General features: G+C 43.0%; 2 protein-coding genes across 5 annotated transcripts in view; one reads left to right on the plus strand and one right to left on the minus strand.

Moving 5' to 3' along the window:
- The first annotated feature begins 1,688 nt into the window (after positions 1-1,688).
- Positions 1,689-26,467, plus strand: NOPCHAP1 (NOP protein chaperone 1). Of its 4 annotated transcripts, XR_014784269.1 has the most exons (6): positions 1,689-1,818; positions 4,139-4,225; positions 5,755-5,891; positions 6,599-7,072; positions 7,572-7,631; positions 17,101-26,467. XR_014784269.1 is itself a non-coding variant. In XM_084809656.1 (4 exons), exons 1-4 carry the CDS (start codon positions 1,749-1,751, stop codon positions 6,773-6,775), a joined length of 471 nt encoding a protein of 156 aa, XP_084665782.1. In that variant the 5' UTR covers positions 1,689-1,748; the 3' UTR covers positions 6,776-9,220. The 4 variants fall into 4 exon arrangements, 1 of the variants encoding a protein (XP_084665782.1); XR_014784267.1 differs by lacking the exon at positions 7,572-7,631 and having other exon boundaries at positions 6,599-7,526; positions 17,019-26,467; XR_014784268.1 differs by lacking the exon at positions 7,572-7,631 and having other exon boundaries at positions 6,599-7,526.
- ALDH1L2 (aldehyde dehydrogenase 1 family member L2) overlaps positions 12,311-26,683 on the minus strand; it is a 38,278-nt gene continuing 23,905 nt past the window's right edge. The window contains exons 13-23 of the mRNA XM_084809655.1: positions 23,863-24,013; positions 22,054-22,124; positions 21,818-21,923; positions 20,548-20,635; positions 20,323-20,416; positions 18,500-18,599; positions 17,536-17,634; positions 15,802-15,967; positions 15,274-15,379; positions 14,425-14,624; positions 12,311-13,180 (exon numbers count right to left, since the gene is read on the minus strand). Coding sequence (XP_084665781.1) covers positions 13,125-13,180; positions 14,425-14,624; positions 15,274-15,379; positions 15,802-15,967; positions 17,536-17,634; positions 18,500-18,599; positions 20,323-20,416; positions 20,548-20,635; positions 21,818-21,923; positions 22,054-22,124; positions 23,863-24,013 — 1,237 coding nt within the window. The 3' untranslated portion in view covers positions 12,311-13,124. The remainder of the gene's footprint in view (positions 13,181-14,424; positions 14,625-15,273; positions 15,380-15,801; positions 15,968-17,535; positions 17,635-18,499; positions 18,600-20,322; positions 20,417-20,547; positions 20,636-21,817; positions 21,924-22,053; positions 22,125-23,862; positions 24,014-26,683) is intronic.

Below are 26,683 nucleotides of genomic sequence, written 5' to 3' on the forward strand. Positions count from 1 at the left end.
TCTTGATAGGATTGCTCCCTTATTGTCCCATAAATTAGAGCTCACAGACTTAATTATCTCAGTTTTACTAAACACTCCTAAAATATTAGAACATACAACAAAGGCTCACATATAAATATTTCAAACTAGGTAAGATCAATTCTGAATAATACCTTTGGGAAGATAAGTTCTTACTCAAAATTTGTCAATTAAACTACAGTCTATAAATCTTTGTAGACATCGGTATATCAAGCTTTTTGATGTGCATACCTCACACAATGTTTTTTGCTGATTAATTGATAAGCAAAAACTTTAAGTACACTTTTGGCCTGGAATAATATAGACTTGCACCTGTTCATTACTCAAATAACCCTTTGACCCAAATGATACTGCTTTAATTCAGTATTTTCCCTTTGGATACCATCCAGGTCATCTTGACAACTACTTTTTATGCCAGTTACCTAGAATTCCTTGTAAACCTGCTTGTGTCTTTGTGTATCTTCCCTTTAATATAGTTACTACTTTTGATTTATTTACATTTTCAAATTCTTATTTTTTATCATTAACATTTGGCATTTGAGTGTCGTAATAAAACATCCTATATTGATTTAGGAGAGGTAGGTTAACAATTTCTCAATAGCCTTCCCATCAAGTCCAATAAAGCAAAAACAGCTATTTCCTAAAAATCCAGGGCACTCCGTCCTGGCACCTTTAGCCTTTCTGGCTTTGACTGAAACAATCCCAAAATGTAACTGGTGACACTTTCTCTGGTCTATCCTCTCTCTAAAAAAAGTAGCAAATGCTGATCCTGTTTGCCTGTAAAAGACACAGGAGCTAACTACCGGTTGCACTACTTTAGTAATGCAGTCCTGTACGTGTCTATTCAGAAGTAAGTCCCACTGCGTTCAGTGGGGCTTACTCCTGGGTAAGTATGTATAAGATCATTTGTTGTTTATTCGTTCAGTCGCTTCCAACTCTTTGTGACTTCATGGACCAGCCCACGCCAGAGCTTCCTGTCAGCTGTTGCCACCCCCAGCTCCCCCAAGGTCGAGTCCATCACCTCCAGAATATCATCCATCCATCTGTATAAGATCATAGAATCATAGAATAGTAGGGTTGGAAGGGGTCTATAAGACCATCGAGTCCAACCCCCTGCTCAATGCAGGAATCCAAGTCAAAGCATCTCTGACAGATGGCTGTCCAGCCTCATCCTGAATGCCTCCAGTGTGGGAGAGCCCACCACCTCCCTAGGTAATGGGTTCCATTGTCGTATTGCTCTAACAGTCAAGAAGTTTTTCCGGATGCTCAGACGGAATATGGTATCCTGTAGTTGCAGCCTAAATAAAACTAGTTGAAGACCGGGGATGTCTGTCTGTCTGTCTGTCTGTCTATCTATCTAATTTATTTATGGATATAATCTGGATTTTATATATCTATAATCCACAATGGTGTATGTGTGTCTTTATGTTTTCTTCCACTGCTTCTGATTCTGTCTCAGACTTTGTTGTCTAAGGATGAAGTAACTTAACCTCCATGTCCCCAAAGCCCACGACGGGGCTGCCCGTACGTGATTTTGCAGCCTAGGAAACCCATCTCCGCCTCCGCGGCTCGGGGCCTTCAATTAGCCCCTCCACGCTGTAGGTGGCGCCCTTGCGCTCGCGAGGCCGCTCCATGCTTCGCCTTTCCCCATTGCTCGCTGTTGTTCCGGTTCCTCTTCAAAGAGGCGCGCGTGAAGGCAGAGAGGGCTGCTCTGGACTGGTGGGAAGTGAATGGCGGGGAACGGGGACGGCGCGGGGACGGCTGTATCCCGGGAGCTCCTTTCTGCGGGACGCGGAGGAGGTAACTGGCGACGAGCGGGTGGACACGGGCGCTAGACCAGGCGCCGGAACAGGAGCAGGACGCCATCCTGTCACCCTGATCTCATCTCTTTAACCTGTAGCTATTTGTTGGTTTCTTTTCTTTGGATCCAGATTTTGCACTGAAGGCTGGGAACTCGAGCATTTTAGGGATGTGCTGGGGGGGGGGCTTTAAAAAGCAAAACTGTCGAGCAGTACCTTTATCAGGGGCACCTAAGGAGTCCTAAAGAAGCTAGCAAACTTTCATGTTCAGCAGAATTTGCAACAGACGGGATGTGAATCCCGTCCCCCCAAGTTTAAGGTGTGTGTGTGTGTGGAAAGGATTTTGCTGAGAACGATGAAATCTCCAGTTGCAGTTTGTAGTAGCAGAATGGAGCTCTTTTTGTCATTTTGCCAACTACAGCGGTTCCGGGAGCACTGCGGTACAGGCATTGGGAACCTCAAAGCTGGATTATTGTAATGCACTCTATGTGGGGCCACCCTTGGGCTTGATCCGGAAGCTGCAGCTGCTAACCAGGGCCTCTTTCCAACTGCAGACTACACCCTTATTAAAAGAACTGCACTGGCTGCCAAAAAGCTGCTGGGACAAGTTTAAGGTGTTGTCAATACAGAAAGCCCTAAACAACTTGGGACCAGATTACCATAGGGAACGCCTCATCCTTTATGTCCCTGCTGATCTCTGCGACCATTAGAGATGTGTGTACTGCATTTACAGTACTGCATTTAGGGCGCAATCCCGTGCAGGTTTAGACAGAAAACAGTCCTACAACTCCCAGCAATCTGCAGCCAGCATGGCAGACTGGGGAATGCTGGGAGCTGTAGGAGTTTTTTTCCGTCTAAAACTGCACAGGATTGTGCCTGGAGGGAGCAATCCTACTGGGATTGGCGGCCACCTCCGAACTTGGAGGCGACCACCTATCCAATGCAGGGCAGGAGAAGTGCGGAGCTCTGTGCTTCAGCCACCCTGCATTTGTGGCTAGACAGCTGATTTCGGCTGTCTAGCTGTAGCAAGGTGGAGTGGGGGAAGTGGCTGCCAGACGACACGTTGGATGCGTCATACTGGCATTTCTGCCTTCCCTGCCCAGAAACGCCCCGTTTTTGCCGCTCCGAGTGAGGAGTACGAAGCCATTCCACGCTGCCTACGAGGCAGCGCGTGAGGGGGGAAGGTTGGTTCTCAGGGAACCGACGTATCCTATGGCCGTCTAGCCACTGACTAGTGGCCATAGGATTGCACCCTTAGTGTTGCATCCCCCCCCCCAAACACTTTACCAATTGACATTAGATAGACCGCCACAGTTCTGATGTTTAGATGTCTTCTTAAAACCCATCTCTTCACACAGGCTTTCCCTGAAGTGTGACCCAGCCAGGTGTTTTTTGTAGCACACAGTAGAGTATGTGGCTGACTGGTGATTAATTTTGTATTGTGTTTTATTATTCTTTTATTCAGATGCCATTTCATTTTATGTTCACCATTTTGATATGTCTCTGGAAAGTGCTATGTAAATGTGTGAAATAAATAATTTCTAGCAACCATCTTTTCTCTCTCTCCCACTTTTTTGTTCCAGCCTGTTATTTGGTTTAATATCCAGTCAAACTCTAATGAAGAGATTGGATGAACCTGAAGGCTTGCTCACTTCTGTGTGAATAATATTATGTTAGTTACTTTTGGATTTTTCCCTAATGGTCTGACACCGATGCCTCCAGTGTTTTTTTGCTTCAGAAATGCATATAACTTACGATACCCTAAGATAGATAGTTGCTATCTATATTACAGGAAACTGCTTAAAAAGTTTTTTTCACACATGCTTGTTATTGTAGAAAACCTGCTGCCACATCTTTCTGGAAGCAGTGCACTGTGAATTACATGCTTGCTTAAGGGTGGCGTGGGTTGCTTCATATGTTACAGATTTAGAGTGTATACTGTCCTGTAATGTTTGAGGCAGATATGCATTTCTTTAATTGCACCTTCACTTGCAACACTACCCCTGCAGTATGCACATGCAGTGAAATAGATATGAGTATATATTTCACGTGATAAATAAAATCACTGTATCAACTAGAGTGTAATGCAGGGGTGGGCAACTTGTGGCCATCCAGATGGTCTGGCCTACAACTCCCGTGATCCCTCAGCATTAGCTATTCTGGCTAAGGCTCCTGGGAGTTGTAGGCCTAAACATCTGGAGGGCCACAAGTTGCCCACCCGTGCTGTTTTGTGTGAAATAGAAAAAGAGCAATTTGTAAAGAAAAATACTAGTAAAATCAGTCTGTGCCCACTCAACTGATGCCGGATTTCTGGATTGTAGGCATTCACGAGATGCTGTTGCTCAATTCAAAGCATGCAAAGAAGAAAGCCACAAGCTTGCAGACGGTCAGGCTGCCAAGGAGCAACAGTAAGTCCTTAAAGAGATGTTGTATCTAAGTGCACAAGCTTTATTTTCCATGAAATTTATTTTATTTTGAAATTTTAAAAAGGCAAACAAAAATCATGCATAATAATATAACAAAAACATGGAAAAAATAAAGAAACACTAATTATAATTCTTAGCCTATCACCAATATGCTTGTGGAACAACTAAAGTAAAACTGCCGAAGTAGAAGCTCACTATCTAATGAAAGAATGAAAATACCAGTTATATAGCATATATAAGGACTATGTGTCTGTATTAATCAGAAAAAATCTAGGCAACTGTACTTGGTTGGGATTTTATCAAAAGTTTGAAAGGGTTCCACATCAGAAATAAATGGAAATGATCGTGCCATATCTTCCCCAAAATTAGGATTCTGTGCTTGCTGCATTTGCAGAGTAAGTTTGTACATAATCGTAGTCTTCCAAACCTATATCAATTCACTGCTGTTTAGTTTGTTGCTTCTGAGACTTGTGTAGAACCATTCCTGAGCTAGAATTATTGTTCCAGCATAAACAGCTTGAGAATTTTCTATTCCTGCCCATTAGACATGTAAGCCCAAGAAATGCTTATAGAACAAAGCTGAAGGAGGTCAACAGGAATTGAATGGGGTGGGGGGATACTGTGAAGTTCTGTCAAAAACAGTGGCCAATTATCTTTTGTTAAAGCGGCTTTCCTCAACCTGGTGCCCTTCAATGGCCATGTTGGCTGAGGATGATGGGGGTAGTGGATGGTCCGAGGATGATGGTCTGAGGATGATGGGGGTAGTGGATGGTCCGAGGCATTTTTGTATCGCCTTCAGCTTCTGGTTATAAGTTTGAGCGTATCAGCATGCACTTCTGAAAGGCAAATAATAAAGTCTTGTGTTGCTCTAATGAGAATCCATCCAGTTGAAGATGGTAGTGATGATTTGTGTGGCTAGGAAGCTCCGCAAATATCCCCAGGGTGTTTAAACTGCAGGTACATGTGAATAGCTTGGGGCAGAGATGGGTAGAAGGTAGATCTCCAGACTTTTTTGGACTAGAACTCCCAGAAGCCTCTGCCAGCATGGCCAGTGGTCAGGAATGCTGGGCATTCAGATCGAAAACATCTGGAGATCTACTTTCTGCCCATCCCTGGCTTAGGGAACTGCATGGTGGAGAGAGAACATTAAATACTTTTGCCTAAATCTTTAACACCTGCTGAACTCTCCCAGAGCAACCATCTGTTAAATGTAAAGCTTTGTATATACATAGTGGACCATCTATTCATATTGGTTTTCTAACATTTGGGATTGGGAATTTTCAAAATAATAATTCCTTATTACAGTATGGCAAATGGTCTGCCGTGTGCTTACAAAAGCCATTCTGTGTATTTTAATGCTTTTTCTCTGCCATTTTTCCTTGCTATGTTTAGTGGGTTGCTGCCACCTCCCATTCGCTCCCACCCCCCGCCCTGCACAGTGTATTTTTTAAAATCAAATTATTTCTTAGAAGTGCCTTAATACCTGCATAAACACTGTTTCCACACGTTAGTTTTGGATAGGGTGCAGAACTTCCTACCACAGATGGCCAGTGCAAATGACGAACTAAGAAGAGAAATGGACAGCACGCCTCTTCATGAGTTTGATATAGAGCACGTAGATGCTTCGACTGAAAACGTCATTGAAATGGTGAACTTATTTTTGTTTCTGAAATGAATGCCTTGGCGTAGAGTGCTTTACTTATTTTTACAGTGCTCGAAAGAAGGCCATGTCCCTCGCTCCATTCAGATATACATATTTAAAAAATGATATGATATTTCAAATTAATATAATTTATGCAGGCTTTGTTATCTGGCCTATTGGTCACTTGGTCTAACAATGTCTCATATCTCAACCTTGCCAGTTAATCATTGAAACAGATTTGTATACTATGATTTTTTAAAAAAATTCTTAAAATAGGTCAAGTGAAGAACATAAACATTCTGGATCATACCAAAGGTCCATCCAGAGCAGCCTCAAACACCCCCTCTCCCCTCCCATTCTTTCTTTTACACCCATCCACACTCATCCATCTTCTCCCATTTCCACACTTTCCTTCCATCCATGCCCTCCCATTCACATGCTTTCTCCCACTCACACACTCACCTTCCATTCAACTTTCTTTCCATGCTAGGTTAGGACAAAAAGGCTTTACTTTCTCCCAGCCTAGCAAGGAAGGAAAAGCAGTGGAGAAGGAGGAACAATTGTCTGTGTGGGAAGGAGGAATGGGGGGGGGGGGCTCTTAGGCACCCACTGTAGGCTGCACTGAAAGCCTCCAGTGGTTGCCCACATATGCTTTACACCCTAGTTCAGCACTTAATGGGATTATATTATATTATTTATTTATTTTATTGCAGAATGTGGCTTTGGTTGAACTGAGTGATTCTGATACAGAAGAAGAGTCGGTCTCAGAAGATGACTCAGAAAGTGAGGACAGTTCTGTCTGTGAAGAAGTGACTGTAGACAACATTAAGCTTCCTAAACCGAGAGGAGAAGGCAGAATAGAAATTTTGGACAGTAAAACGAATGAGTAGATGTATCACTGCAATTCCAGATTTCCACTTCTGTTACATGTCATGTTTCATAACTTTTTCAAAGTCCTCTCGGAGAGCTAGTTTGTTATCGATTGTGCTGCCTACAGACCAGCTTAATGTCTGCAGCTGGCGTTGCTGAGAGGCATGCCAGCTCTCTTTGCAGGTCCGGTTTCAACATGGAAGAGATTAATAAGGATGCTCAGTTTTCCTCATGAGGTCAGCATGGCAGAAAGAACAGAAGGAAACATTGAATCGGAAAGAGACCAGAAATGCTGCGGGAGCCCAGCTGAGGACCATGTTAAGTTTTATTCATGTTTACTGATAGGGCCAACGCTTACGTTACGGCTGCTGCAGAGAAACCAGTGGAAATGTGCCCGTAATGCGGGAGAACCTTTCACCATTTGGAGAGACTTGCCCAGCCACTGCTCTGAAACTGTACTTGGCAAATCAGGGCGGCGAGCGGCTCTTGCATGTTATGGCTACCACTGTCCCAGGAGTATTTCTGGCCGCTTCAACATGACCGCTATAACCCAGGGTGGGGAATCGGCAGCCTTCTGGATGTTGCACTACAACTCCCATCACCCCTGACCATTGGCCCTGCTGGCTGGGGCTGATGGGAATTGGACTCCAGCTATATCTGGCAGGCCACAAGTTGCCCACCTTTGCCAGAACTGGCCTTAGGTCTGCTATAAGGGGAAGAGAGAATTACATTGGCTTCAAAGGGGAGGTTCTTGTGAATAAAGAGTAATAGGTGAGATAGTCAACCTTTTTTTTTTTTTTTTTTTTTGCTGTCTAGCCGCGGGAGGGCAGAGCAGGGGAGGAGGCTGCCATACAACACATTGGATGTGTCATACAGGTATTTCCACCCACCCCGGAATGCCCTGTTTCGGCTTATCCTTGCTGCCTGCGAGGCAGTGTGGAAGGGAGAGGGGGAGGTTGGTTCCCAGAAAACCAGATAGTGGCCATAGGATTGCTCCCTCCATATTTTACCATCTATGCTTTTAGAGAGAAGATGTTGGAAGGTTCCGTACCACAAACGTATATGCCTCTGCGACAGAGGGGAAGTGGAAACTGTTGGGCAGATTTTATTATATTGTTCTTTCTGTTGAGAAATTCACTATGTTTTTATTACATCTATTTACAAAAAATACCAGGCAGATCAAATGAGTTTTCTTTTTCTGTTCTTTCTGATCAGGATCCTCAGATTACAGATAAGGTGGCCAGGTTCTGTGCAGCTCCTAGTGCATGCAGCAGACCTCTGGAAAAATAGTACCATTCCAACTGGATAACTGTGTGATGTTACATTTGTCTTTTGGAGTTTTTGTATAATTACTTATGCTGACTATAAATATTATACCTTTTATGTGCTGATCTATGATCGTAATAACGTTTATCGATAATCGTATCCATGCTTAGAAAAAGGGCCGAGTTGTAGGCCTTTTTTCTGTCTAAACATGCATAGGCTTGTGCCTTAATTCACAAGACTGGTTTGATCTTAAATTAAATTGGTCATGTTCTGATTTTTATGAACAATTGTTTGGAAGTTTTAGGAACCTGGAATGTCAGATCAATGAATCAAGGTAAGCTGGAGGTGGTCAAACATGAGATGGCAAGATTGAACATCGACATCTTGGGAATCAGCGAACTAAAATGGACAGGCATGGGCGAATTTAATTCAGGTGACCATCATATCTACTATTGTGGGCAAGAATCCCTTAGAAGAAATGGAGTAGCACTCATAGTCAACAAAAGGGTGGGAAAAGCAGTACTGGGGTACAATCTTAAAAATGATAGAATGATCTCAGTACGAATCCAAGGCAAACCATTCAACATCACAGTAATTCAAGTCTATGCCCCAACCACTGAGGCCGAAGAAGCTGAGGTTGATCGGTTCTATGAAGACCTACAACACCTTCTAGAACTAACACCAAAAGAAGATGTCCTCTTCATCATAGGGGATTGGAATGCTAAAGTAGGAAGTCAAGAAATCACCGGGATAACAGGCAGGCATGGCCTTGGTGTACAAAATGAAGCAGGACAAAAGCTAATAGAGTTTTGCCAAGAGAACATGCTGATCATAGCAAACACTCTTTTCTAACAGCACAAGAGGCGACTCTACACATGGACGTCACCAGATGGTCAATATCGAAATCAGATTGATTATGTCCTTTGCAGCCAAAGATGGAGAAGCTCCATACAGTCAGTAAAAACAAGACCTGGAGCTGACTGTGGCTCAGATCATGAGCTGCTTCTTGCAAAATTTCGGCTTAAATTGAAGAACGTAGGGAAAACCACTAAACCGTTCAGGTATGACCTAAATCATATCCCTGATGAATATACAGTGGAGGTGAGGAATAGATTTCAGGGATTAGACCTGATAGACAGAGTGCCTGAGGAACTATGGACGGAGGTCCGTAACATTGTTCAGGAGGCAGCAACGAAATCCATCCCAAAGAAAAAGAAATGCAAGAAAGCCAAGTGGCTGTCTGATGAGGCTTTACAAGTAGCTGAGGAAAGAAGAGAAGCGAAAAGCAAGGGAGAAAGGGGAAGATATACCCAACTGAATGCAGAGTTCCAGAGAATAGCAAGGAGAGACAAGAAGGCCTTCTTAAATGAACAATGCAAAGAAATCGAGGAAAACAACAGAATGGGAAAGACTAGAGATCTCTTCAAGAAAATTGGAGATCTCAAGGGAACGTTTTGTGCAAAGACGGGCATGATAAAGGACAAAGAAGGCAGGGACCTAACAGAAGCCGATGAGATTAAGAAGAGGTGGCAAGAATACACAGAAGAACTATACAGGAAAGATCTGAATGTCCCTGATAGCCATGATAGTGCGGTCACTGAACTTGAGCCGGACATCCTGGAGAGTGAAGTCAAGTGGGCCTTAGGAAGCATTAGTAACAACAAAGCTAGTGGAGATGACAGTATTCCAGCTGAGCTATTTAAAATCCTAAAAGATGATGCTGTTAAAGTGCTGCATTCAATATGCCAACAAATCTGGAACACTCAACAGTGGCCGCAAGACTGGAAAAGGTCAGTTTACATTCCAATTCCAAAGAAGGGCAACGCCAAAGAGTGTTCAAACTACCGCACAATTGCGCTCATTTCACATGCCAGCAAGGTGATGCTCAAAATCCTACAAGCTAGGCTTCAGCAGTATGCGAACCGAGAACTACCGGAAGTACAAGCTGGGTTTAGAAGAGGCAGAGGAACTAGAGATCAAATCGCCAACATTCGCTGCATCATGGAGAAAGCAAGAGAATTCCAGAAAAACGTCTATTTCTGCTTCATTGACTACGCTAAAGCCTTTGATTGTGTGGATCACAACAAACTGTTGCAAATTCTTAAAGTGATGGGAGTACCAGACCACCTTACCTGTCTCCTGAGAAACTTGTACGAGGGTCAAGAAGCAACAGTAAGAACCAGACATGGAACAACCGATTGGTTCAAAATTGGGAAAGGAGTACGACAAGGCTGCATATTGTCACCCTGCTTATTTAACTTATATGCAGAGTACATCATGAGAAATGCCGGGTTGGATGAATCAGAGGTCGGAATTAAGATTGCTGGGAGAATTATCAACAACCTCCGATATGCAGACGATACCACCCTAATGGCAGAAAGCGAAGAGGATCTCAAGAGCCTCTTGTTGAGGGTGAAAGAGGAGAGTGCAAAAGCTGGTTTGAAACTCAACATTAAAAAAACTAAGATCATGGCATCTGGCCCCATCACTTCCTGGCATATAGAAGGGGAAGAAATGGAAGCAGTGACAGATTTTACTTTCTTGGGCTCCAAGATCACCGCAGACGGTGACTGTAGCCATGAAATTAAAAGACGCTTGCTCCTTGGGAGGAAAGCTATGGCCAACCTAGTCAGCATAGTAAGAAGCAGAGACATCACCTTGCCAACAAAGGTCCGTCTAATCAAAGCTATGGTTTTCCCAGTAGTAATGTATAGCTGTGAGAGCTGGACTATAAGGAAGGCTGAGCGCCGAAGAATTGATGCTTTCGAACTGTGGTGCTGGAGAAGACTCTTACGAGTCCCCTGGACTGCAAGGAGGTCAAATCAGTCCATCCTAAAGGAAATCAACCCTGAGTGCTCATTGGAAGGACAGATAATGAAGCTGAAGCTCCAATATTTTGGCCACCTAATGCGAAGAGAAAACTCCCTGGAAAAGACCCTGATGCTGGGAAAGACTGAAGGCAAAAGGAGAAGGGGACGACAGAGGATGAGATGGCTAGATAGCATCACGGATGCAATGAATATGAACTTGAGCACGCTCCGGGAGAGAGCGCAGGACAGGAAGGCCTGGCGTGCTATGGTCCATGGGGTCACGAAGAGTCGGACACGACTGAACGACTGAACAACAACAACAACAACAATTAGCCAGTGGACAATCCAGTTTCTGTTGAACTTTTTCTTAGGTTGCAGTCTTAGGCACCCTTACCTGAGAGCAAGCCCCACTGAAGAAGAATAAACCTTGCGTGGTATTTGAGCTGTTACAACTTATTTGGCAATGGATTTGGATAAAAATTCAGAATATTTGGCAAGAAAAACCAAATAGGCTGAATATTCTGTTGAAATGACTGAGAGGCACATATGGAAAGCTTGGTTTGTGCCCTAAAATTGCACGAATGGTTTGTGAAAACGCATGCAATGCTATTACAGCTGCCTTTTGTAGCTTTAAACTTCAGAGTCTAAAGGGCTGTAGGAGGCAGCCAGCATAAAGTTGCAGTGGTTTGTTGTTTGGCTAGGAAAAGCAGTAGAGGCAAGTAGGCAGATGTATGGATGTGTATATGTTATAGAATCACAGAATAGTAGGGTTGGAAGGGGCCTATAAGACCATCCAGTCCAACCCCCTGCTCAGTGCAGGAATCGAAGTCAAAGCATCCCTGACAGATGGCTGTCCAGCCTCTTGAATGCCTCCAATGTGGGAGAGCCCACCACCTCCCTAGGTAATGGGTTCCATTGTCCTATTGCCCTAACAGTGAGGAAGTTTTTCCTGATGTTCAGCCGGAATCCAGCTTCCTGTAACTTGAGCCCATGATTCCATGTCCTGCACTCTGGGATGATCGAGAAGAGATCCTGGCCTTCCTCTCTGTGACAACCTTTCAAGTACTTGAAGAGGGCTATCCTATCTCCCCTCAGTCTTTTCTCCTCAAGGCTAAACATGCCCAGTACTTTCAGTCTCTCCTCATAGGGCTTTGTTTCCAGTCCCCGATCATCTTTGTTGCCCTCCTCTGAACCCTCTCCAGTTTGTCTGCATCCTTCTTCAAGTGTGGTGCCTGGAACTGGACACAGTACTCCAGATGAGGCTTAACCAGGGCGAAGTAGAGGGGAACTAGTACTTCACGTGATTTGGAAGCTATACTTCTATGAATGCAGCCCAAAATAGCATTGGCCTTTTTTGCAGTCACATCACATTGTTGGCTCATATTCAGTTTGTTATCTACAACAATTCCAAGATCCTTGTCGCTTCTAGTATTGTGAGGCAAGTACTGCCCATATTTCAAGATCGTAAAATACTGCATAACCCATCCAGCACAGATTTGTTTTAATAACATAATTGGCATTCACAACTATGTTGATTACACATTCCTTGTTGGCAAATAGATTATAGAATTGTTGCTATAGCTTTAATATGCATAGTTTAACAGATGCTGACTTACGTATCCTACAAAATCATAGCATAAGTGCACTTCCTTGAATTTATTTGCAATGATTTATGGCGAACCGGTTTTCTTCTTTGTTTGCTTAAAATGTGCTGAATCTGTATTGCCGGGGGAAAAATACGTAATGCTGGTGTAATGCTCACTTTTCGAAACCAAGTCCCACGTGACTGTGTTGGACAAATAAGGAATGTTGCTTGTTATGTAAGAAAAACAACCACTTGACAGTGCAGTGATCGGAGATCCCAATACCAAGATTTCTGTCCCTCCACTGTATGTTCAGTAGCCTTATATGTCAGCATACAGGTTAAGTGCTGCTGGTGGAGACAACAGAGTAAAAGAAGCTACAGGAGAAGATATGTCACAGTAACGTCTATGTGGGTCAGACATGAGTCCCTAACAAATGCAGAACTCCACTCAGAGTGTGGAGTAATACAATATTTGGAACCAATGATGTAACTTTAAAAGGTAATGTCTTGTTCCGACTGTGAATGCAAATATTCTTCATTTGCTCTGTGATGAGGTTCTGGCTTCTGAATTGATGCCAGGAAAAGTCCTCTACATAGGGTTTTCTTTTTGCTATTGGTAATTCTGCAGTCCTGTCTTATGCTTGAAGAAGTACTTTTAATGTTGAGTTTATTGGCAAGAGAATTGCTTTGCCATCTAAGCTGAGCGGCTTAATATTCCACGGTTACAGCTTTTGTTCTGAGATACTCGTGAAGAGCTTCTTCGCCTGAAGGAAACAAGAGAGGTGAAACCGTTGGAGCCTATAAGTATTGGTCTCGACTGCTGTGTTTTCAAGAAGTGCTACAGAAACAATCTTTTTTTAATTTATTGAAATACTAGCAGAAGGACCAGCTTCACAGCCCTTACTTGGATACAATGAAGCCTTCAAGCAGACTTCTACAGCTGTCAGAGCTGGACATATTGTGCTCGCCCCATCTGAGTTAAACCATGCCTGCTGGCACCCCTAGGCACAGCCCCTGCTATGGTGCACCCTTAGAGCTCCCTGAGGGAAGGGTCTGTCCACTCCATTCTCGGGGGGGGGGGCAGGGTGTATAACTGACCCTCAGGCTACTAATCTCCCCTAGCTTTAAACTGTATGGACAGAATGCTATGTGCTGGTTAGGTGTTACTGCCCATAGTGGCTGAAGGTGTTACTGCAAGCTTAAACCACATAGAAATGTTTGAACAAATAAAATTAATGCATTTTAAAAACAAAATAATGCAGAGATGTACAGCCCTGGGGTCCCCTTAGTATGCATGCCAAGTTTTAGGTGTCTAGGCTTCACAGTCATGGCTCTAATGGACAGACAGATATCCTTATATTACTGCAGATTTCTATCCCTTTCAGCTGACCCCCCCCCCCAGCAGTTAACAATTAAGCCATATGATGTAATGAGATGTCAGGCTATTAAAAAGGAATCACTGCAAAAACAGATACATTGGAACAGCCTTCCCCAGCCTGGTGCCCTTCAGATGTCTTGGACCCCCAAATGCTGGTTGGGGCTGATGGGAGTTGTAGTCTAACACATCTGGAGGATGCTGAGTTGGGGAAGGTTGCATTAGAATGATGGGTTTCAAACTTTGAACCTCTAGGATGCCCCTGCATATTGCAGTAGGTTCAGGGAGGTGTTCTGGGTTATATGCTCACTTCATGCAGGGAACTGGCCAGGCTGTGTTGGTCGTGCCATCACTGGGCATTAAGTAAGAGAATAAGTTGAAGCACATTCAACAGATCAGTAGTGGTGGGCAAGCTGATCTTTATGGAAACTCCCTGCTAATTACCAGTCTTCTCACTGAAGCTTCCTGGAACACAGTTTGGAAATTACTGTACTGGGGAAAAAAGCTATGCAAGATACACTTACAAGCTTAGTTGAAAATATGGAGAACAACTTTGAACATATTATAGATTTAATAGCCCTACTGTATAAGGTTTATTTTTTATCAGTGGACATCAAGTAAAAGGCAACCTACCTAAATCTTTTCCAAAGCCAGATTGCTTGAATCCACCAAATGGAGCTGCCACATCAGTTTTGTTATAAGTGTTAATAAAAACCGTTCCAGCTTCTAGTTTGTCACTGACGTACAGAGCTTTGCTTATGTCTTTTGTGAAGACCCCAGAAGCTAAGCCGTATTCTGTTCTGTTTGCTCGTTCTAACACCCCATCAACATCCCTACGACAGGAGAGAATAATGTGCTAACACAGAAGCAAAGTAGAATGTACCAGAGACTGTAATCATGGACCCTAACCAGTCCACATAGGTTTTCATTGCTTTATGCTATGTATTTAAAATACTTTTATACCCCCTTTTGAGGCAGAGCCTCCTCAACATGGTTTACAAAGTAAAATTTCAAAACAAAATATAAACTACAATTAATAAAATGGCAGAAATAAAAATGGACGTACATTCATTTAAAAGCAGATGGGACCGTTGCAAGCCTTTACAGCCTGTTTAAAAACACTAAAGGAGGAAGCCGTCTGCATATCTTATGGTAGGGCATTCCATAAGTATGGGGCCACCACAGAAAAAGCCCCATCTCTTGTGCCCACCAAACTAATAGATCTTACTGGTGAGCATGTGAGCAGGGCCTCCGCAGCCAATGATAGGGCCCAGGCAGATGATCTTTCAAATAATACAGTGGAGGTCTCCTCTATAGGTGTTCCCTCTCCCAATGTGTGGATGGCAAAGGGCCGGCCACGGCAAGCAGTTGCATCCCTGCTCTCCCTCTGTACATTGTTAATTGCATGGACTGAAAGCATAAAAACAGAAGCAGGGAACAATAATAGCACGGATCAGTTGACTTCACTAAAGCAGAACATACCCATCTTTGAACTTGGAAATGACCATTACAGGACCAAAAGATTCTTCATGGGCAATATACATATGGTCTTCAACGTCTGTAAATATGGTAGGTTCCATGAAGAAACCTAATCAAAGAGAAAGTAGGTGGAATGTCACATGCAAATTTTGAAATAATCTCAGGCATTTTCATCTTGATACATTGATAGTTCTAGGATATCTCTTCTTCGGTGCAATTCATAAGGTGTACCATATGTTACCTTGTTCATCACTTACTAAGGGCTGCAATGTTTGGCCAATCAGACTGATTTAAAAAAACGTGGATATAACCCTTTGTCTTTAGGCGATACAACCTTCACAGCAGGCATCTCCTTAGAAGAGGCAAGTATTTCCTTTTCTAAGATGTCACCTGCTGCCAGCAGTGTTTGTACATACTTGTATTAAAAACAATTAACCATTTCTCTTTTTAAAAATTGCTGCCCAGTTAACTGACAAGACACTGATTATAAATTAATCAAGCTGAAGAATCCTACATTAGAATTTCTTTTACCTGGTCTACATACTTGTCTTCCTCCATATACTAGTGTAGCTCCTTCTTTCACTCCAGTTTGACAGTACTCCAGAAGCTTTTCCAAGTGTGCTTTATGGTTTTGTGGACCATGGTCTGTAGATCTGTCAAGTGGATCACCAATTTTCATCTTTTTGGTTTCTTCCACCTACAGATTACCAAAGCAGAATGGGTGAGAATCACACAGTACAAGACAACAGCTGAGACCTTTTCAGGCAGTAATGTCCTAATCCCATCCAGAAACAATAGCTTGAACCAGGGTGGTTAAAGTTAATTGGCAAATAAGGGGAAATTGTCCTTTGTCCCACTTTCTGTAGAACCCCCATAGTGATGGACAGCAGAACATATTCCTAACTCTCAAACCAATAAACAGCCTTTAGTTGAGCTAGCCACCTCACTTCCCCACTCCTACAAATCTGCATGTTTTGAGTTATGCCACACTGGGGCAGGGAAATAATGCCAACAGGGTCACATCCACTGAACTTGATGCACTAATTCTCTCCTTGTACCAGCACTAGTGCACTTCATCCATGAGCTATTGCTTCAGGAAACAGTCATAGAAGTGGGCTGGAAAGTACCTAGGATAAAAGTGTACACAGTACAATATTACAAAGTGTGAGGTCCTGTAACATCTTTATAACTAGGACTGAGTAAAAATTGCCATTGTGTATTATGGTGGTACTTTGCCTCCCCCAAATGCCATTGTGTGTTATGGTGGGTCTTTGCCCAAAAAACATTTGGTGATCCTCTCAAAGTATTTATTTTAGTCAATTATGTTGTGCCTCATTGACATCTTGTATTATGACGTCTAGGAATATTGGAGAAATCTGCAACAGATTCAGATGGGTTTGGATTTCTATGAATCTGACCTGCGGATTCCACAGCGGACCAGCTTTTTCCAAATCCTTCAGATCCTGGGGACCAGTTTTTTAAAAACGTTTGGGGGGATTTGCACAAATTTGCATTACTGCAAATTTGCATTACTGCTTATGTGCATTAGTGCTAATATGCACTTGAAACAAAATTCTTCTACATCACTAAAAAAAATCCGGTTCCATCAATAAGTGGATGATGGAATGAAAGATGCCTGACAATCTGCAAAACGCAGAAGGAATGGATTTAACAAAATCCATGCATCTCTAATGACGTCACGTCATTCTATTCGCAGTATGATGACTCTATGGCTCTGTCTTTCACAGTTTGATTTCCTGAAGCACAGCAACTTCACGCATCATGATACATGTACTGGTGTACAGATCCATGTGATCTTATTTTATGCAGAAGGAGGCGGAAGAGCGTGAGCTGCCACCCCGGTGTCTCTGATTTCAAGAGAGAGTTGGACCTTCTCCCTCTTCACCACAGCCTGAGCTTTCACAGCTTCAGTGTTACACTTGGTAAGCACAGACACTTTCAAAACTAATGCAAATACTTGGAAAAATATTCTGCCACTTCAAAAGGACAATGAAAACTGAAGTCTGTGAAAATAGGGCTTAGCTCTATTTAATCAGGTATAACTAGCCTTCTCTAACCTGGTGTTCTCCAAATGTGTTGGGCTGCAACTTCCATCATTTCATGGCCATGCTGGCTGGGAAGGATGGAAGTTGCAGTCCAACACACCTGGAGGGCATCAGGGTGGGGAAGGGTGAGATATAGAAAGGTTGAAAATTGCAATGTTAGACTATTAAGGCAGAATGAGCCACATTTACAATTCCTTACCACTCTCCCAACAAATTCGTTGTGAATTGATTCTTCCACAAAAAGTCTACCAGCTGCGATGCAGTTCTCCCCTTTGTTGAAGAAAACTGCTCCCATGCCCTATATCAGAAGAAAAAGAACAACCCGCAATACTGATTTTTGGGTGACTTTGACGTTTTTGGTATTGTTATGTGAACCACTTAAGGCACAATCCTATGGTTGGCTGGGGCATGCTGGGAGTCGTAGGCCGTTTTTCTGTCTAAACATGCATAGGACTGCCCCTTAGAGATTTCATTATATTAAGCAGTGTGCAAGTATTATTACTGAATAAATATATTTCCTTTTTTATATTTGAATCCATGAAATCCGCCTTCTCCTTCAATCTGTAACATACGTTTTGCCAAAGGAAAATATGTTCACCTGGAGCAAATGTAGACTTCTCTGCCATCTCCATGCAGAGCTCTACGTGGACACAGAAGTGTCTGAATGCGGTAGAAGGAGGGTGACATGAAAGTGAGATGATTGGTAACTAGACGTCCTCACCATGCCAGTCTGGGCTGCCACTGATTGCTACATCCTAGGCTGCTAATTATATGGTTGACCTCAGTTCTGGCCCCATTCCTTGTCTCGCAAGGCAAGATACGTCAATACCATAAGCACTAGCTGCTTTCTCAAAAACAGTGGGGGAGGATGGCGTTTCTCTTCACATCCACAGGCTTTCATTAAGTGTTTAGTGCTTTATAAATGGGTGGTGGGGGGAGAACATTTTGATTTATATTTATTGTATTTTAAACATGTTTATATTGCCCTTTCTCTTATCAGATTTCAGGGCAGTGAAAGTCACCATTCTCTAGGGAAGGGATGGGCAACATGTGGTCCGCATGTTTCCACCTCGAGCCTTTTTTGCACCCCACCCCACACTGCTGTTGAATGTGCCAGATGCTTTTAAAAGGATTTTTAATATTGTGCTTAAAAGCAGACTTACCATTCTCACAGCTTTGTCAAGCTCACAGTCATTGAATATGATCAGTGGGGATTTTCCACCCAGTTCCAAAGAAACCTTCTTCAGGTTGCTGACAGCACAACTATGGTAATGATAAAAAAAATAAATGGTAAGCTTTCAGAATTCAGTACCATTTCTTCCAATATCTAGTGAGTAGAAATTATATACATATCATTAAGTATCTTTATTACATGCTTTTCTACATGAGGCTGTTAATCCCCTGTACTTTCAGTTTCCTCACAGAATTGAGAGCCTAAACAAGGAGCATTTCCTTTCTTGCTTTTATGCTATATCTAGGTGGCACTGTGGTATAGCAGGACAGTGCAGATACACAAGAGGAAATTGTGCTTTCTTTTGCTATCACAATTTCCCCTGCTCTAAAAAACAACTCGGCGAAAGTGCTAGTTAGACAAGGAAGCAAAACTGGAGGGTCATGACATTGTCTAAAGAACCTGTAAACAACTGTGAGTAAGGAATGACGAGTGCATGATAAATGTCTCATGTAGAAAAGCCCTAATTTATGTACTTATTTTCCCCAAACAGGTCAGATTAGTAAACCTGCTGTAATTTAAAACCCCGCTACAACAAGGTGAGCTAAAGGGGTACCCCAAATGCACTTTTCATTGCAGAATTTACAGAAAAGTAGACCTACAACATAGTCCTTCCAGAGTATTGTTATTTATTGCCACCTGCATAATGTCCCCAAATTTCAGCCAAGCATCACTTACCATTTTCTTTGGGGGGGAAAAACACATATGGGGCAAAAAGTATGCAAAACATCTCTTGATTTTGCAATTGAAGTGTTTTTATGTCCCCAACCAACGTTACATATTGTGGTAAGAAATGTCCCATGGGTATTTTCAAAGAAAATTGGTCTAGGGGAAATAGGCTTAAGCACTCTGGAGGTAAAATTCCCCCCATCAGTAAGTTGGGGAAACCGCACAAACCATGTGGTTTCAGGGAGAATATTTACCTCACCAGAGACAGATTAGTTATTGGGGTTATAAACATAAACCCACAACAGTACAAATGCTAGTTCTTGGTAATAATAAAGGTTTACCTAAAGTTTTGCCTTGAGTTTTTGATAGCTTTCCAGTATTTTGAGTTTAAAACATAATTTTGGTTGTTTCAAATTGAAAATAAAAATAATAGCTTTTTAAAGGAACTGATAATTGTGTTGGTTATTCTATATCTGGGGGGAGGGGCAAAATGTTTACTAAAAAGAAGAATTCTACTGCCTGTGAAAATGTGTTTCTGGCTATGGGTGTTTGAATACTGTGGAACAGTGACCTGGTTCTCATGTCTCACTGCAATTACTGAATTGTTTAACTCGGGAATTGCCGGAGATGAGCGAAGCAACAAGTGTGCTGCCTCCCACATGCTCGTCATTTCCACTTTCAATTAACAACCCAGGAATGCCCCATTCCTGAGTTGTATTGTGATGTGCAAACCCAGAAACTCTGGGTTGTTTATGGGTTAAACAACTCTGGATTGTTTATGATTAACCACGGGCTTGTTAATTGAAAGAGGAAATGATGAGTGCGTGGGAGTCAGTGTGCTCATTGATTCACTTGTCTCTGGAAATTCTTGGGTTAAATAACCCAAGAATTGTAGCTTGACGTGTGAAGCGGCTCACTTCTCCTGACACCACAGATACATACTTTTTCATGGGATGTTTTACCATCCAAGGATACATTGGAAAATGTCCTGGGGTAGTAAAACGCTTCACAAACATGTTTGTGTATATTTTTTACGACTGTTGGATGAGGCGGAACTTTGTGATTAAAATACAAGGAATACATTACCTCTTCATGATCTGTTTCCCAATTGGCGTTGAGCCAGTGAACCCAAGTTTACGAATATCTGGGTGTTCAGACAAGTGTTGTCCTACTAAACCTCCTGTAATACAAAGGTAAAATTAATCAGTGAGCTTTGGTGTAATTGTGAGTTGTTGTTTTAACTGTACTCTACTTTGTTCCAGCTAAGCTATGTTTGAACAGAGAAGAAGAAAAGTTACACTGCTGCTTTACCTGAGCCAGGTAGAATATTGATAACGCCTTTGGGAAAACCTGCTTTCACAGACAGCTCTGCAAACTTTAAGGCAGTCAGTGGCGTGACCTAGATAAAAAATACACAGTTTAACTAGCCAGCCTGCCATACTGTACTGAAAGTTTTAATAGAATGCATTTTAATGGGATTACGTACATTGCAATAATTACATTATTAGCACTAATATAAAGCCATGTTACATTACTACTCATAGTGTGTCTGTTATCACCATTTAAGCAGTTCTATACAGCACTTTAGGTTTAGTCATACTTAGAGTAGACCCATTGAAATGAATGGGGCAAGACTAATTTATGTCCCACTGATTTCAATGGATGCACTCGGAGTATGACTAAATCTGGATCCAACCTTAGAAAAATGGAGCATGCTTAGTTCATGTCATCAGTCTTTTTTGCAGCATATTTTTAACATCCTTTCAGTACTTGTTCCAGTCTGGTCCTTAAATAGTGAATGGGTCCTCATGCTTTCTTTCTTTCAAAAATGGTAACTTACAGCTGTAATCCTATATACATTTACCTGGAAGTAAGTCCTGTTGAGCTCAATGGGGCTTACTTCTGAGTAGGCATGCATAGGATTGTGCTGTAAATTATTTTTGCTATTTGAAATAAATATAGGGTGGGGGAAATAACACCCCACTCCTTTGCAAAGGAATGAGAACCTTCCTATGTGCTAACAATTCATCCTAGCACATTTCTTTATGACATGAAATACATATCTATAGAAATATATGATTAAAAAATGAAGGTAGTAAAGGAAAAAAGCCAGGAGGGGGAGCTATGTTAAGAAAAGTAGAAAGAGATGGGGTGGGAAACAGAAAGAAAACCTGGAATGGAAGCATTTGGCCTATCATATTAATCAGTTCCATATTCTTTAAACAGACCAATACAATTTTGTCATAATACAGTTAGGGTGCAATCCTATCCATGTAGGACTTTTTTTTCAGTCTAAACATGCATAGGATCGTGGCCTTAAAGTATTTGGGGTGTCCTGTCTTTGGCATGCCATTTTCCCTTGACACTGAAGTCTAACATGTCACTGACCCATTGATCTACTCAGGGTATTACTGCATGCTATTTCCAATGTTGCAGTATAATTCTTTTCACCAATAATGCATTCTTGCTGTATCTGTGCATTTGCTATTAAGGCCTACAGCTGGTCAATCAGTGAACAATGCTGATGGAAACTCTATAGGAATGACAAGTTCCAATGCATTATTGGCCCGCTTGAGGTTACCTGTGCTGGTTTCAGAACTAAAGTATTGCCAGCAGCCAAACACGCCGCACTCTTCCACGCAAGCATCATCAGTGGGTAATTCCAAGGGATGACAATTGCACAGACGCTTCAGATAGAGGAGGGGGGGAAATGCAGAAACAACATTGGGTTGTCAAAGCATAGATGGAAGAAACTTGGTATTAGTAAAAATTAATTCTAGTTTGGTTTCATTAGCAAAACAATAATGAACATCTTACCCTAAGGGTTCTTTCTTGGTGAAAGTTAAGTTATGGTTTGGACGTGCATGGTTAATTGGGATGGTAGAACCCTAAATGGGAAAACAATTTTTTTTAATGGCAGTAGTGATGACAGATGCATCCATTATACAATCACATTTGTTTGAATAACCAGTCTGGAACCCTCCAGATGTCTTGGATTGCAACTCCCATAATTCCCAGCCAGCATGCCTATTAGCCATACTGGCTGGCAATTATGGGAGTTGCAATCCAAGACACCTGGAGGGTGTCAGGTTGGGGAAGGCTGGAATCACTTGTTTGCTATTATAAAATGTCTCCTAAAAACGCCCCAACAGGCAAGTGCTGTTAAGCATACCTACCTCATAGGGTTGTTGTGAGAATAAAATGGTGAGGAGGAGGATTATGTGTACACCACCTTGGGCTCCTTGGAGGAAAGGTGGGATTTAAATGGAACAAATAAATAAAATAAAAAGGAAATAAATTCATGGAGATCCATAGCTGCCACCCAGCACCATTTGTTATCGTTTCGTTGCAGCCTTTCTTAACTTGTGTAAGCCTCTATTACAAACAATGCCTTTTCAGTTTAGCCTAAATATATTCCTAAATGAACCGAGATTAAAAAAGAAGAAAATAGACAATTACTCCACATATGAGTGACTACACATCTGAAAGATTCCAGATTGAGGAAGACTGTGCTAGACTATGTGGCTGGTTGTGTATGTGAAGGAGGCCTGTGTCTTGTCCAGATCAGAGCATCTCCAGGTGCCTGAGGTACTTGTTCAACCACGTTCCACAGAGCACTTATTACAATAGCATTGTTAGGTGTAGCAATTACTGCATTTTCCCTGGAAAGAAGATAATTTCAATTTGAACACTGGGGAAATGTGTGTCAGTTCTTGGATTTGCAGCCCCAGGGATATTATCAGGCAAAGATTTACTCTGTGCTGTAGCACCTCACTGTGGTACAAAGAGGGACTTGCAAGCAGATCAGTCACACAAATGCTGCTGGTCAGGTAGTACAAGCTTAGGGCGCAATCCGATGCAGGTTTAGAGAGAGAAAAGTCCTACAACTGCCAGCGTTCCCCAGCCAGCACGGTTTTAGACAGAAAGGTCTAAAAAGTTGCAGGTTTAGACAGAAAAAAGGCCCTACATCGGATTGTGCCTTTACTTGCTGAACTGAGTTGCTAGGAGATTCTGCACTTGCTGCTCACAGCTGTCTATGGACTTCCCTCACCTTCAGCAGGAGGCAAGTCTGGGAACGTGATATCCATGCAACCAGTGCTGGTTCCAGGGTTTTAAGGGCCCTTGGGCAAGGCACCCTCGATGGGCCCCTCCCTCAGTGAGTCCACCTTCTCGCCACCATTGTCGCTAACTGCTATTACTCTTCCTCCTCTTTCTCATCCTTACTACCACCGGCTTGCGTGACAGGCAGCGAGCCAGGCAGCAAGTAGGCGGTGGCATCCACTGCTCCATCTCATCACCACCACTGTCTGGGCCAGAGTGAGAGGCAGGTGAACAAGCAGGTTGCAGCGGTGAAGAGGAGGAGCAACTCCAGGGGACTCTTGTCAGTGGGCCCTGCTGGAGTGTGGGCCCTTGGAAAGTGCCCAGCCATTCCTGCTGTTGAAGCCGGCCCTGCATGCAACAGAACCAGTATCTTAGGACAGTTTATCCTTTTCTAAAATAACAAATGAGTAATGGAAGTGCATTTATTTCACTCCATATTAATCCTCTGAAAAGGACCACAGTGGGCAAAAGCACAATCTCCTCTTTGCTCTCTAGGTCTCAGTGCCAAGTCAAATATTAGCTTGCCTGTATTTTGTCGCACCATCCTGCAAAGTATCGGAATGTTTGCACTGACATTCCTACATGGGTCTTCAAAGCTAGTGTGTAAACAGCTCCCGAGTCAATCGATTCAATGGTTGCGAGCTCTTCTTGGTGTTCTTCAATCAGATCTGCAAGTCTTTCAACACAGCCGTATATACATACAGTGTAAAACATAAATGGACATATCTGTAAGTGGACATGCCCCAGTAGCAAAATTAGAGCTGTGCACAAGTAGCCTCTCGAAATTCTCCACCCTGATTGTGGGCATAGAAATTGGGAGGAGAATTTCACCGAATTTCTCCAAGGGAAGGAGAAATTCTCCACAGTTTCTCACAGGTAGGGCTCACCATTTGTACGGGCTGTAACACAGTTTCTTTTTTCATAAGGGTTTTTGTTTTTTTGTGCTGTCACTGCAAGTGGCAACACCATCACCTGTAGTGGCAGGCTGGCCCCCATCTTGTATCCACCACAATGCAGGTGTGAGAGAGGCAGCGTTGTGTCTAGCTGCAGGGAACAGGTGGCGTAGGGCTCAGCCAAAATCTGTCCTCCAATTTACTGAAAGTCTTTTTCCTACATGAAAGAGGCTTCCATTGTTCCGCCTCATACTTGGGGCGTTTTATAATTTGTGTGCGGTGTTCTTGAGTTTACTTACTCATTGCAAGGTGGTCGAGGGTAATCCCTGTGTGTGTTTTCTTTCTATTACACATCACTCCATTGCTCTGCAGCCTCCCAGGCTGCCTGTGCTTCCTGATCTGAAAAAGCCCTGTGGGAGGAATTACCTCATGTTGTCTTCCCCTGGGCTTTAATTGAAGTGCAGGAAGCCAAGGAGGCTACAGGCTGACAGAGCAATGATTGTACAATGAAAAAATAGTTACTTGTGCACACTCCTAAGCCACCGGTAAGGTAAGTACAAGAAACCCAAACCCAATCCATGAGAATTTCTTTGAAACTTTCTTCACTATTGAATTTCTTTTCAAAAGCAATTTATTTTCCATCAAATTGAAAGAGAATGGTTGAAAAAATGTGGGAAAAATGTTCAGCACACTACTATGCAAAGTAGAACTATTACCCTAGTAAACAAAACAAAACAAAAAATCCCCAAGGTAGCCATGGTGGTCCACGAGGGAAAAAAATCCCCAAATCCACATTTGCACAATAGCTTTATTAGGACCAGACACAATACCCTCGAAGTGTGCAAGCTTTCAAGGTCTCCAGAGCTCTTAATCAGGCTAGGTGATAGAAAAAAGCAGGGGGAGGGGGAAGAAATAGAAAAGGCCAGAGTTTTGGCCAGGTGCTGTGGCCATGAGGTCTGCAGTTTTAGACCCACCCTCAAAATGGAGCCTCATGAAGAGTTATGGAGAAATCGAAAGTTGGCACACTTTGTGGTATTGTGGCTGGTCCTCATAAAGGTATTGTTCAACTGTAGATTTTGACTTTAGTAAGATGACTACTGTGTGTGATTTGAGGTTGTGGCTTTAATTCTACAAAAACACTGAAGGCAGGGTTGGAAAAGCATTTCACATTTCTATACATACAAAGAGAAAATCATCAACGGTGGGGAGAGAACCAGTGTGGTGTAGTGGTTAGAGTGTCAGACTAGGACTGGGGAGACCCAGGTTCAAATCCCCACTCAGCTGTGAAGCTCACTCGAGGTGCAAACATATGCATGTTTAGACAGAAAAAAGTCTTATGACTCCCAGCATTCCCCAGCCAGCATAGCTGGCTGGGAATTGTAGGACTCTTTTTATGTCTAAACATGCTTACGATTGTGCCCTAGGAGAGCAATCCTATGGGTTAGACACCTATGGGATGGAGCACTCTGATACTGGAATGCTCTGAGTATCCCAGCCTGGCAAGGTGGGAGGAAGGGCAGATACTTTTTTAGCTTCTCTGTCCTTGAAAAATCCTTGCATTAGACAGGTCTCTGAGACTGTTTAACTCACTCACCTTGCTGGTGGCCGAGAGGCCTTTGGATCTGGTGGATCCACAGCCTCTCCCCTACCAGCATGCCCCCTTCCCTCCTTCCTCTTCCTGAGGTCAGAGCTCTGACCTTGGGAGAAGGAGCCACCATGAAGCTTTCCTTGGTCGTTGGGAGGGACTTGGGGGGGAGGGGGATCCCTAATCAGATCTCCCCCTCCAAGGTTGTAGCTCTATCTATGGCCTCGGAGGGTATAATCCTCAGCATCCTTGGACCCACAGACGCTGTGTAGGGGCCATAGGATTGTTCTCTAAGGGGGTATTTTCTTTAAATGGCAGACATCCCACCCTTGGCACACACAAACCCCCGACTACCACAGGGGAGCTGCTGACTGGCTCTGCGATGGAGGAGATTATTCATGTGCTCATCACTAGATGTGCTCAGCACCTTTCCAAACCGAATTAAGCCCCTAGAACACTTGTGCAGCCATGCAAATGGTGCAATTAGCACTTGAGCTGAGGTTCGTGCTCTCTTTGCAGGTGCCCATAAACAGAGCTGTGCTCCTTCATCCACCCCACAGCTAGCATGAGCAGAATAAAAATGCAAGTATATGCAAATTTGCTTTATTTGCATAAACCATGCATGATGCAGAATGCAATTTGTCTTTGAATGATATACACAGGAAAATAGGAACATAGGAAGCTGCCTTGTACTGAGTCAGACCATCGTCTCATCTAGCCCTGTATTGTCAACACTGACTGGCAGCAGCTCTCCAGGGTTCCAGGCAGGGTTCTGGAGAAGCTGGCGATCGAACCTGGGACCTTCTGCATGCCAAGTGTGTGCTCTGTCACACTGAGCTATGGCCCCTCCCAAGAATGTGAGTTTGTC

The sequence above is a fragment of the Heloderma suspectum genome, chromosome 7 (genome assembly GCF_057233095.1).
Source record: "Heloderma suspectum isolate Gila_16-S chromosome 7, 16-S_ref, whole genome shotgun sequence".
Lineage (NCBI taxonomy): Eukaryota > Metazoa > Chordata > Lepidosauria > Squamata > Helodermatidae > Heloderma > Heloderma suspectum.

Coding starts and splice junctions, on each gene's coding strand:
- NOPCHAP1 (XM_084809656.1), top strand. CDS start 1,749: ATGGCGGGGAACGGGGACGGCGCGGGGACGGCTGTATCCCGGGAGCTC. Junction 4,226..5,754: donor CAGGCTGCCAAGGAGCAACA/GTAAGTCCTTAA, acceptor TCCACACGTTAG/TTTTGGATAGGGTGCAGAAC. Junction 5,892..6,598: donor CTGAAAACGTCATTGAAATG/GTGAACTTATTT, acceptor ATTTTATTGCAG/AATGTGGCTTTGGTTGAACT.